The 12,088-nt window shown below is 42.9% G+C and overlaps 1 protein-coding gene across 2 annotated transcripts; it reads left to right on the forward strand.

Moving 5' to 3' along the window:
* The first annotated feature begins 643 nt into the window (after positions 1 to 643).
* On the forward strand, positions 644 to 12,078 carry gpr161b (G protein-coupled receptor 161b). Of its 2 annotated transcripts, none has more exons than XM_030757354.1 (6): positions 644 to 1,124; positions 5,211 to 5,598; positions 7,005 to 7,726; positions 7,893 to 8,000; positions 9,259 to 9,384; positions 9,581 to 12,078. In XM_030757354.1, the coding sequence occupies exons 2-6, from the start codon at positions 5,255 to 5,257 to the stop codon at positions 9,850 to 9,852; spliced, it is 1,572 nt and encodes a 523-aa protein (XP_030613214.1). In that variant the 5' UTR covers positions 644 to 1,124; positions 5,211 to 5,254; the 3' UTR covers positions 9,853 to 12,078. The 2 variants fall into 2 exon arrangements, with proteins under 2 accessions (XP_030613214.1, XP_030613213.1); XM_030757353.1 differs by having other exon boundaries at positions 645 to 1,124; positions 5,208 to 5,598.
* The last annotated feature ends 10 nt before the right edge of the window (positions 12,079 to 12,088 follow it).

The raw sequence follows: 12,088 nt of genomic DNA on the forward strand, positions 1-12,088 counted from the left end.
CAGAATACAAATTAAACTTAACAGTCACAGAAAAAAATAAAGAAAAATATACATATATAGCATTTCCAGATTTTATTCAGAGTCACACTATTACACTGCCGTAACACTGCAGGACTAAAGATTATGACATACATTAACAGGTTATTTTCAGAACCTTACTGTACACTAACAAAAACAAAGCATGTTAGTTTCACATCAGCTAATGTCGACCAAATAAGCATATGTGGGTGGAGATTTTAATAAGATTTTCAGTCAGATATTTTAATTTTTCACCCGTAAAATGTCATTCCCACATGGTTAGGTTAGGCATTTCTTTAATTAGAGCATGTAAAAAGCAGCACAAAAGCTGTCATTTGTGTAGGTTTTATGTATTCGTATATGTTTATACTACTTAAGCCAGAATAAAAAATACTCACCGTCAGGGATTGATTTGGGATGTTATTGTTTGAGTGCGCCCCCTGTCGGACGGAGTAGTTATTAAAGTCTCCAGTTCTCTGATTGGATGAGGCCAGTTTACGTGTTAGTGCGGGAAGCTATGATCTATGTGGGTGGTCCGGCCGGATAAAACGCTGCAGCTCGGTTAATTCATTCTTAAACAAGCCAGCCTGTCATCAAATAAACACTCACGCATACACTCACATGGCTTTGTAAACACGACTGCAAACGCGCACAGTGCGCGCTGCATTCAGGAGTGAATAAAATGCACTTTTATAGTTGTTCGGCACTTGTAGTGTCGTGACAATTTGATCAAACGCAAAAAGCTCCACACGCTGACCGCGGTGAAATAATGCTGGCTGTGGCAATGGCAATATGTAAGCAAGACAATGTTCCTCAGCGACCACCCACAGACTGAAGGAGGCTGCTCGGGGAGGGAGTCGAAGCTGAGGTGGGAGGCGGATGGGGATGATGAGGCGGAGGACGCCATTGCAGCCGCAGTTGGCCGTTTGTAACTCGGCTGAGGCGAGACAGAAGTTCCCAGAGTTAACAATGTCGGCTGGGTTTCAGGGATTTTTCTGTCTCGAGTCTCTCCGCTGGCACTGTAGCGTGGAAACAGACGAGTAAAGATGGACGTTTTGCCACAGTTGAGAGTGAAAATGTGGAGCCGCAGCGCTGAGCCGAAGCAGGTAAAAAAAAAAAAAAAGCCGCGTTTTAGGTGGGGGACAATGGGGGAAAGTTTCAGCTAAACTTGGCTAACTAACGGTAGTTGTTTTGGCTAGCGTTAGCGTTACCGCTAACTCACGGTGTTGCACCTACACATTTGCATTTATCGGCACAGAAAGCACACGCGGTTATCTTCTTTTACTTCCATTCCATAAAAAAGGGGGGTTAACATTTACCAGGAAACAAAGTGGTGAGATATAACAATGTGCAACGCTTTACACCACTTAAAGGCTGAAACTGTGACCGCAGGCTGTTTATCCCTGAAAGCGGTGAATTTGGCATCATGGCTGTAGACAGTCTCTCAACTTAGTAAAATTCGGGGTTCAATCCTTTAGTCGAATAAGTAAAGTTACAGAAAACTTTAGCTGGAGTTATTTCTGTACATTAGTAGAGGTATTTTGCTAGTACATAAACGCATAAAAATCAGTTTATGGTGGTAAGAGGTAAAGTAACGTGTGTTAGTTTTATCTAATGCTTTGTAGTCTGTAAACATTTACTCGTGTGCTTGAAACCTTAACCTGCAAAGTGTCTGTGCCACTCCACTTAAAGCCTTGGTTATTTAGTATTCCCATTATTTAGTATTCAATAAGTGGTAGTCATTTATTGATATAGGCATTTACCACTCAACCTGGCCGATATTGTTAATTAACACAGAACTGACACAGACCAGTTTTTCTTTTTCTCCTGTTTGTCCCAAGGACATAAAGAAATTCTCATAAAAATTTATAGTTGTAAAGGCTTTCAGCTTATCACAGTACCATTCGCTATTTCACCAAAGCAGAAGTATTAACTCACTCATCCAAATCATTGAATTCAGGCGTTCCAGTCACTTCCATGGCCACAGGTGTATAAATCCAAGCACCTAGGCATGCAGCCTGCTTCTACAAACATTTGTGAAAGAATGGATTGCTTTCAGGGTCTTAGTAAATTCCAGCGTGGTACCGTGATAGGATGCCACTAAGTCCAGTCTTGAAATTTCCTCACTACTAAATATTCCACAGTCAGCTGTTAGTGGTATTACAACAAAGTGGAAGCGATTGGGAATGACAACAACTCAACCACAAAGTAGTAGGCCACATAAAATCAGAGTGGGGTCAGCGGGTTCTGACACGCAACACGCAGAGGTCACCAGATTTCTACAGAGCCAATCACTACAGACCTCCAAACTTCATATGGCCTTCAGATTAGCTCAAGAATAGTGCAGAGAGAACTTCATTAAAATGGGTTTCCATGGCTGAGCAGCTGCATCCAAGCCTTACATCACCAAGAACAATGCAAAGCACCAGATGCAGTGGTGTAAAGCACACCGCCACTGGACACTAGAGCAGTGGAGACGTGCTCTCCGAGACATTTTGGACAATTTCACACTCCCAACTTTGTGGGAACAGTTTGGGGATGGCCCCTTTTCGGTTCCAACATGACTGCACACCAGTGCACAAAGCAGGTTCTATAAAGACATTGATGAGCGAGTTTGGTGTGGAAGAACTTGACTGGACTACACAGAGTCTTGACCTCAACCTGGCAGAACACATTTGAATTAGTGGCCTGTGAGCCAGGCCTTCTCGTTCAACATCACTGTCTGACCTCACAAATGTGCTTCTGGGATAATGAGCAAAAATTCCCATAAACACACTTAAATCTTGTGGAAAGCTTTCCCAGAAGAGTTGAAGCTGTTATAGCTGCAAAGGATGGGGTATCATCATATTAAACCCTATGGATTAAGAATGGGAGGTCACTCGAGTTCAGATGCGTGTGAAGGCAGAGCAAATAATTTTAGCAATATAGTGTAACCATTGGCTGCTATCACTGGTAAATGCCAGAAGAATCAGAATCAGAATCAGAATCAGAAGGTTTTTATTGCCATATGGGTGAACAGGTTCACAGCATTAGGAAATTGCTGCGGTACTTCGTGCTTACAGAAAAAAACAAATAAGTATAAAAACTATAAGACAATATACAAGTATACAAATTGCAAATATACAGAGATATTAGAGCTATAACTATAGCACAATATTACAAAATTACAAAATATACAGTGCAGAGACTAATTAAAAGATAAAAGAATGTAGACTATATTCCACTAATATGTACATCAGTGCAATCAGACAGGTGCATAGACATAGGGTCATCAGCGTTTGTGGAGGGTGGTGGTAACAGTCTTAGGGTAATTGTTCATGAGTCCAACAGCAGAGGGGAAGAAACTGTTCTTATGGCGGGAGGTTCTGGTCCGTATGGACCGTAGCCTCCTGCCTGAGGGGAGAGGGTCAAAAAGTCTGTGCCCAGGGTGAGAGTGGTCGGCTGTGATCCGACCTGCACGCCCCAGTGTCCTGGAGGTGTACAGGTCCTGGAGAGATGGGAGGTTACAGCCAATCACCTTCTCAGCAGAGTGCACAACGCGCTGTAGTCTCTGTTTGTCCCTAGTGGTGGCTCCAGCGTACCACACAGTGATGGAGGAGGTGAGGATGGACTCAATGATGGCAGTATAGAACTGCACCATGGTCCTTGCTGGCAAGTTGAATTTCTTCAACTGCCGCAGGAAGTACATCCTCTGCTGGGCCTTTTTGATGACAGAGGTGATGGTGGGCTCCCACTTGAGGTCCTGGGTGATGGTAGTTCCCAGGAAGCGAAAAGAGTCCACTGTGGTGATGGGGGTGTCAGTCAGGATGATGGAGGGTAGAGGGGCTGTGTGCTTCCTAAAGTCCACTATAATCTCCACTGTCTTCTGGGCGTTCAGTACCAGGTTATTGTGGCTGCACCAGGACACCAGACGTTTGACCTCCATCCTGTAGGCCGACTCGTCCCCATCTGAGATGAGTCCGATGAGAGTCATGTCGTCTGCAAACTTAATAAGCTTGACAGACTGGTGGTCAGAGGTGCAGCAGTTGGTATACAGGGAGAAGAGCAGAGGAGAGAGGACACAGCCCTGAGGAGTGCCAGTGCTGATGGTCCGGGAGTCCGAGACATTCTTCCCCAGCCTCACGTGCTGCTTCCTGTTCATCAGGAAGTCAATGATCCACCTGCAGATGGGATCTGGCACGTTCATCTGGGACAGCTTGTCTTGGAGGAGATCAGGGATGATGGTGTTGAAGGCAGAGCTGAAGTCCACAAACAGGATCCTGGCGTAGGTTCCCTGGGAGTCCAGATGCTGTAGGATGAAGTGCAGAGTCAGGTTGATGGCGTCGTCCACAGACCTGTTGGCTCTGTAGGCAAACTGCAGGGGGTCCAGAAGGGGGGCTGTGAGGGACTTGAGGTGGGACAGCACCAGACGCTCAAATGACTTCATGACCACAGAAGTCAGTGCCACAGGTCTGTAGTCATTTAGTCCAGTGATCCTTGGCTTCTTGGGGACAGGAACAATGGTAGCGGTTTTAAAGCAGACAGGCACGTGGCAAGCCTCCAGTGAGGAGAAGGCAGACAGCAGTCAACAAAGCTGTGACTACATTATAGTAGGGATGCACTAATACATCATCCAATACTCATGGCAATGTGTCTGTAACTACTATAAAGTAAGTGTTGTGGAAAAATGAACTGAGCATTGAAATTAAACTGGATTTCTGAGATTTATTGAAAGAAACTTTTGTAAAGGGATCAAAAACATTATCAACATCTTCTGCACCAGCACTGACACACAACCATTGTTTGGATATAATCTTTGTTCAGCTGTAGGGAGTTCAGTTCTCACCATCGTGTAGGCACCACCCTGATAATGAAGACACAAAGTCCATAATGACCTTGAACCCAGCTTACAGTTGTTTCTGCACACTCAGCCTTTGTACAAGAAAGTTACAATTATATACCAATAGTACACAGAGGTTAGATGAGTTGAAACACAAATTTTCCATTACAGTAAGCAATACAAGTGTTAAGTGACTCATCAGCAGCTTTATTATGTGTTTAACCTCTTCATATTCATTGTAGCTGGACTGATAAACCCTAGGTTGACATTTTTCATGACTTTTTGTCAAATGGATATCTCAAATGCAATTGATAGGAAAAAAAAAATACTTTCAGTGTTTGGTAATTTTCTGTTAATTCTTCCTTTTTAGCAGTCTCCCCCCATTCCTTCAGCGGTCCAGTGGCCCAGTTTCTCACCATGAACACCAGTAGGAACTGCACCACGGTGGGGAATAGCGAGGGTCTGGCTGCCCTGGAGTCAGTCTCCATCGTCACCATCACGCTGCTCGCCTGCCTGGGGAACCTGCTGATTGTGGTGACCCTTTATCGCAGGCCTTACCTGCTCACACCCAGCAACAAGTTTGTGTTCAGTCTGACTCTGTCCAACCTGCTGCTGTCTGTGCTGGTGCTGCCGTTTGTGGCTGTGAGCTCGGCAAAGAGAGAGTGGGTGTTTGGGGTGGTGTGGTGCAACTTCACTGCCCTACTCTACCTCCTCATCAGCTCTGCCAGCATGCTCACCCTGGGAGCTATTGCTATTGACAGGTTAGTGCCAGATTATGTTTGTAGCCCATTAATTCCAGCATCTAACTTGGCAAATCAAAAGAAGCAAATGTTTAAACACTAGCATTATTTAGACATATGGTTCATTCAAATAGAGTAATTTTAGCTCAGTTTTGGTTTCTGCCAAATAAATGCATCACTAAATTGACCATTTAGAATCTTTACAGCCTGTTTATAGTTTGGTGCTGGGCAAGTATTTTAAGATAAGATAGAATATTATTAATTTATCCCAAAAGTTGGGAAATTGCTGTGTTAAATAAGCCAAAACATGAAATGTTGTGTTAATTTACATGATGAAGCTGGACCAAACCAAGACAAAGTTGTGATAAATTGTTTTTTGTTTTTTACTCATATTTAGTTCATTTATCTCTCTTTTAATTTGCCTAAAATAAGCCAGGTTTTTCTTCATAACTGCAAAAGAAATTTGAGACTGTAAAGATGTTTTTTGTTTTGTTTTGTTTTTTCCTGATTGAGTGCATTTTACACACCAATAACTTTCAATGCCGTTTTTTTTGGCTTATTTTTCATTTTCTGGTTCCAATTTTTAGACTGTTGTATTTTGCCAACATTTTGTATAACTCCTTTGTGTAAACACAAACTTAAATGGTCAGTCAGACACTTTAAAATGTGGAAAATTCTTAATTAATTTACGTTATCAAAAATGTAGGGAATCATCTCAGAAAATGTCCATCCAGTCCCATTATTTGGCCATCAAACATTCCTCGATTGTGAGGATTTTTGTGTTTTCATGTTTTGTTTGATTGCAAATTTAAATTCTTTGGCTTGTGGATTGTTTGTTCTTCAAATCATGCAATTAGGAGACACCTTTGGGACTCCAGGAAATTGTTAACAGCTGTTCTGCTGTTTTTCTAAATGCTAGAAAACCCCTGAAATCATTAATCTAATATTCAGAACAATAATCGACAGTTGAATGACTATTGAAATTAACACTTAGTTTCAGCACTTAATAAAACATCTTATCCACATGCACATCCTTTCAGATTCTCTAGATTTACTTTTAAACCACTGCAGCTGAATAATGTGTTAATCATGTCGGGTATCACAGAGCTACTGTCAGTTTTCTCTGTAGCGTACAGTCCCTGCTGTTCTCACTGCTCTCCTAATTACTGTCAGCACCTTTGGGAATTTTAGATTACAGAGCCTGTTTTTGTTCTCCTGCCAAGCTCGTCCGTTCTGTTCTGTTTGCAGCTTTTAGGAAAACATTTCACAGCATTGTCGGGGGGAGAAAAGTACAGCTTTTAGCTTATGTATCACTGACTCCAGTCTGAGCAGCCTCTGTGTTACTCTGATCAGAAGTCTCCCTTGAGGACGGTGTTGAGTTCCCGTTGTGCAGATTTGTTCACTGTGCTTGTCTCTCTTCACAACAGGTACTACGCCGTTCTCTACCCGATGATCTACCCCGTGAAGATCACAGGGAACCGGGCGGTTGTCGTCATCGCCTATGTGTGGTTGCACTCGCTGGTGGGCTGCCTGCCTCCACTGTTCGGATGGTCCTCTTTTGAGTTCGACTGCTTTAAGTGGACATGTGTGGCATCGTGGCACAGAGATCCGAGCTACACGGCCTTCTGGGTCACCTGGTGCGTCCTCCCCCCCTTCTTTGTCATGCTGGCGTGTTACGGTGTGATTTTCCGCGTAGCCCGCATGAAAGCCCGCAAAGTTCACTGCGGGACTGTTGTTGTAGCCCAGGACGACTCCACTGGAGCCCAGAGGAATGGGCGCAAGAACTCGAGCACCTCAACTTCCTCTAATGGAAGTCGGCGGAGCCTTGTATACGCAGGGAGTCAATGCAAGGCCTTGGTCACCATCTTAGTGGTGATTGGCACCTTCCTCATGACCTGGGGGCCTTATGTTGGGGTGGTGTGCACTGAGGCTTTGTGGGGGCAGGGCAGTGTGTTTCAGTGGCTGGAGACTCTGGTAGCATGGTTTTCTTTCTGCAGCGCCGTATGCCACCCGCTCATCTACGGCGTGTGGAATAAAACAGTGAGGAAGGAGCTGCTGGGCATGTGCTTTGGAGATCGCTACTACAGAGAGTCGTTCGCCACGCGCCATAGGACATCCCGCCTCTTCAGCATCTCCAACAGAATCACAGGTGGGACAACAGCCGTGACACTCTGTCATGCAGATATGTGTGTGTGTTGCATTATCAGGTTTTATCTTTAGTAAATGTGTGTGGCTGGTTTAGATTTACATTCCTGTAAAGTGTGACGATTACATGAGTACTTGTGTGTGTGTGTGTGTGTGTGTGTGTGTTTCAGACTTGGGGATGTCCCCACATCTGACTGCCATACTTGCTGGTGGAGGACAGCTGTTGGCCCCAGGGAGCAGCACAGGAGATACTGGATTCAGTTTCACTCAGGACTCGTGTAAGATGGACACAGGAAAAGAAATGGGGAAAATATAATTACTTTAATTGCATTACTTTTCTGAAATCATCTAGAAATGCCATTCACCACAATTAGTTTGACGTTTTTGATCTTTGAGCAGCTACTCTGTGTTCTTTTTGCACTGCATTGTGAGATATTATGTCTACAAACATATGCAGTTTTGTATTGTGTTTTTTTGTTTGTTTTTTCAGGGAGTGGGATAATATTGATAATCCTCACAGGGAAATTGTTTTGTAGCAGACTAAATCTGAAAAGTTCAAATGTAAAACTGACCATCATAATCTGCTTAAGTTTACAGATTACTGACTAATCTTTAAAAAACTGAAGATAATCATCTTAATACTGAGAGTACTTGCCTTTTTGTTTCCAAAACATGTGCTAAAAGAATCACCAACATTTGACAGCTAATCAAGCAGTCAGTTTAGCTGCAGTTGAGTTTGCGTAAACATGCGATGTTGTCACATGGTCACCAGCTGACATGAGCTGAAACTGCAGAAAGCTGCAGAAAAAGGCAATTAAAAAAAAAAAAAAAGACACCAGAATTTGGTAGGACAGCCCTCTCTTGCAGCTCTGTTCTATGGACATTTGCATATCCCGAACATTGAATCAGTGCTGATGTTTGGCTCCAAATAGGATTGAAGTTCTGCAAACCCAGGTGAGATTCATTCACCACCTGGTCTCTTTTTTTTTTTAAACCCAAAGATTTTTTACTCTAGAAAAGCACTATATAAATACTGTTTCATTTACCAGTATACTCAGGGGTACTGTGGACCTTTTGTCCAGTAATGATAAAAACATGCTGCCTCGTCCAGCTTTAACTGATTCCAAATTTATACTTAGTCATATAAAGCAGAGAAAAGTAGCACATTTTCTTTAAACCTTTTTTTTTTTTTTTAAAGACCTCTCTTAAAAAATCTCTAATTAGTAAATTTGTCTTTTTTTATTTAATGCCATTCCTGATTTCACCTGGTTTTCTAGAAGTTATTTCCTTCTTTCTTACAGTTTCTTACAGAGCTGTAAACATGAGGTTGGAAAGGCTTCCTGACCTCACAGCCTTTCTGTTTTACAGCTCATGTTTTTAACTGATCCTGTAGGAAGGGCAAGTAGTGTCATGTTCAACACAAACCAATGCCTTATGATCCACCTTTTTGTGTACATTTCTAGCCATATGGTATGAAGATGGCGTGCCCTGTAACTTCCCTGAAATCTCTAAGGTCCTCTCTGTTTTCCCACACAGGCACAGATGTGATGCTATTGGATAACTTCTCCACAGATGGCTCCTCCCTCGCACAGCACCATGGGGCTCCGTCCGGGAAGAGGAGGAGCTCGGTCACCTTTGAAGACCAGGTGGAGCATTCCAAAGGTATCTGTCATTCATTTCCTGCCTCCACAGAAGATTAGAGAACAGGAGGAAATACCTCAAGCGTCACACGATACGCTTATGGTCAGCAAATGACGACAAAAATAGAAAAGAAAAGCACAGCAGTCATGAGATTTGTTTACTGTAGCAATTGCATCGTAGTCTTCACTGACATTTTAACATCTGGTTATTTCCCCAGCTGAAAACACATCTTCAGTCCAGGTCCACGCAGAGGTGCACAAATCTCTGGACACGTTTGCCTCCTGCTTGGCGAAAGCCATAGAGAGCGACGCCAAGCTCGCCCTGTTTGGAGAAGGTTTGACTCTGCCGGGGGGGCTCTTTACAACGAGGGCTGCGCCAAGACCCAGATACCTGGACGGTCAGAGACTGAGGCTGGAAAGTATCGATGAGGGGATTGTCAAAGATGACAGAGGTGAAGAGGAGCAGGATTTGGAGGAGAAACCCGCCTGAACACAGCAGGTCCACTTTTTGGACTGAACTCTCCTTTAAAGGGTTTCCCACTCTTAACTCTGTTAAAGAGCTCTGTGGTACAGCTGATGAAGTGTGCTCTGTTTCTACATGGATACTCCTTACTTGAAATTTTTAGTAAACAGAAAGAAGGCGGCACATTATTCATTCGCGCCATGTTGGACCGAGTGCGTAGCATCAGTGCCTTGACATAATTCTCTGAGAATTAACGTAATCAAATAGGAAGCCTTAACTACTGTAACCTCAACAATCTGATCATTGTATTAACTTGTTTACTGCTACAGTATATATTGTTATTGTATGTTTATAAGCTTAATAAGAAAAATTGCCTCAGTGGGCAAAATGACAGCATCTTTTGACAGCTTAGATCTTTTCAGGTGAATTTTCTCTCCTAATGTTGCACTCAGTCATTCTCCCCCACGAGTTTTCTCTCACTGGATAATGATGACTGTGAGGTCCATGTTTCCTTAGCACGGTACAGCCTGCACACTTGTCAGTTTTATCAGTACATGATGGTCTCAAGTAATTCAGGTTTGGATGGGAAAGATTCCCATGGTTACAACTTGTGCCAGATTTCAGATCATGTGACCACTTTCTGCAGATTTGTTCCTGCAAGGCTTAAAAAGACTTCCCACAGATAATATCTGGTACATGTGAGTTGAGTTACATTTATGACTAAATAACAGAGCTTCTAGTTCATATTTCTGACTTTGCTGTTGACGGTAATCACAATAACTGCAGAGTGTGTGTGTGTGTGTGTGTGTGTGTGTGGCTTAAGCAGAGGTCTGGTCAGACAGAATAAATGGAAGCACCTGTGTAGGTGTGCATTTAGTGTAAAACAAGAAACCTTAAAGTGAGCAGACAACAGTGTTGCACGTCCTTCAGACGCTGACTATACCTTGTTTCTAAAAAGTGAACACACCTTCTGTAATGATGGTCATCAGATGGTGCAGCACACAAACAACAGGCCGACTTAAGAAGGCACCTTTCACCGAGGGCTGCGTTCAAGCAGGAAAAAGCAGGCATAAACAGTGACATGACCACGACTGTATTATATTCAGCTGCTTCAGTATGTACACCTCACCATATTAAAAACATGCTAGATTAGCTGCTATCAGTGTAACACAACAGTGTGTTTACAGTCATGACTTACAGGGACAGTGAATGGAGCAGAGTCATTGTTAGTTTTACCAGTAACACCTGTGCTTTTCCTCCTGCAGCAGGTCAGCATTGAAGGTTGAAATCACAAGATTACCGGCAGGTGTAAATGTGAAAGTTATTCCAGCCTTCTATCCCAGTGCATAGGAATGATTAAACTTAGGAAATTGGTGGACTGTTAAAGAAGTTGTCTTGCAGTGAAACAGTTTACAATATTTATGTACTGGAGTCCAGAAGGGTATACTACAAAGTACAACACAACCAGACAGCATTAGCTGGCTCAGCAAAACCTAAAACCCCAGGAGGAGTTAATGATAATCACAATGGTGTTTCTCAGCTTTCTCTGTTAAGTTGGACTTTCTGCTTCAGGCTCTGTGGACGCTCACATAAAACAAAGCGTTTCATGTGTTATACATTTCTTGCCATGTGAGTACCGCCTGCTTCAGTCAGCAGGTGAAATCTAGAGAGAACATAAAATATGTAACAGTAAAATGCAACACTGTTGCAAGTAAGAGGTTAATGCGGAAAATTGTTCATCTTGGGATTTGGTGCACAGAACACGGAAACTGTTGGCCAACATCTGTAATATAAGGTTCCTGCTGTAAGCACAGCTGGATTTGCAGCATTTCATGATTATGTGCAACTGTGGACAAACAGTAGTTGCACTTGAACATACAATGTGTACTCTCATGGCGTGTCTGAGAAGGTGATATGCTGCAGTTTATTAGCAGTGAAGACCAAATGAGATGATAAAAGGGTCTCGTGGGAAAATGAAGTCCAGAATCAGTTGTTTCTGTTAGTGTTGAATCAGAGGAAACCTGAGCTAAAGGAATATTCATTGGTACACTGGGCTGTATCCCAGTTTATACACTCCAGCACTCCCAGTATTAGAGATTTAGTAGAGATTTTTAAATATGTAGAGCCCAGTGTTGGTGCTTCAGTCTTACCTCGTATTTTTTCATGTCATGGTCTGTTTGTAAGAGAAAGATATACACCTGAGAAGTGATGTAACCTTTTGATTTTCATTATACAGTAAGTATTAATACAAACATTTGCATTA

This window comes from Archocentrus centrarchus, chromosome 21 (genome assembly GCF_007364275.1).
Source record: "Archocentrus centrarchus isolate MPI-CPG fArcCen1 chromosome 21, fArcCen1, whole genome shotgun sequence".
Lineage (NCBI taxonomy): Eukaryota > Metazoa > Chordata > Actinopteri > Cichliformes > Cichlidae > Archocentrus > Archocentrus centrarchus.

Excerpts from the sequence above, each read along its gene's own strand:
- gpr161b (XM_030757354.1), top strand. The coding sequence starts at position 5,255 with ATGAACACCAGTAGGAACTGCACCACGGTGGGGAATAGCGAGGGTCTG. Across the intron at positions 5,599-7,004 it reads GGAGCTATTGCTATTGACAG|GTACTACGCCGTTCTCTACC; the intron begins GTTAGTGCCAGA and ends TCTTCACAACAG. Across the intron at positions 8,001-9,258 it reads CAGTTTCACTCAGGACTCGT|GCACAGATGTGATGCTATTG; the intron begins GTAAGATGGACA and ends TTTCCCACACAG.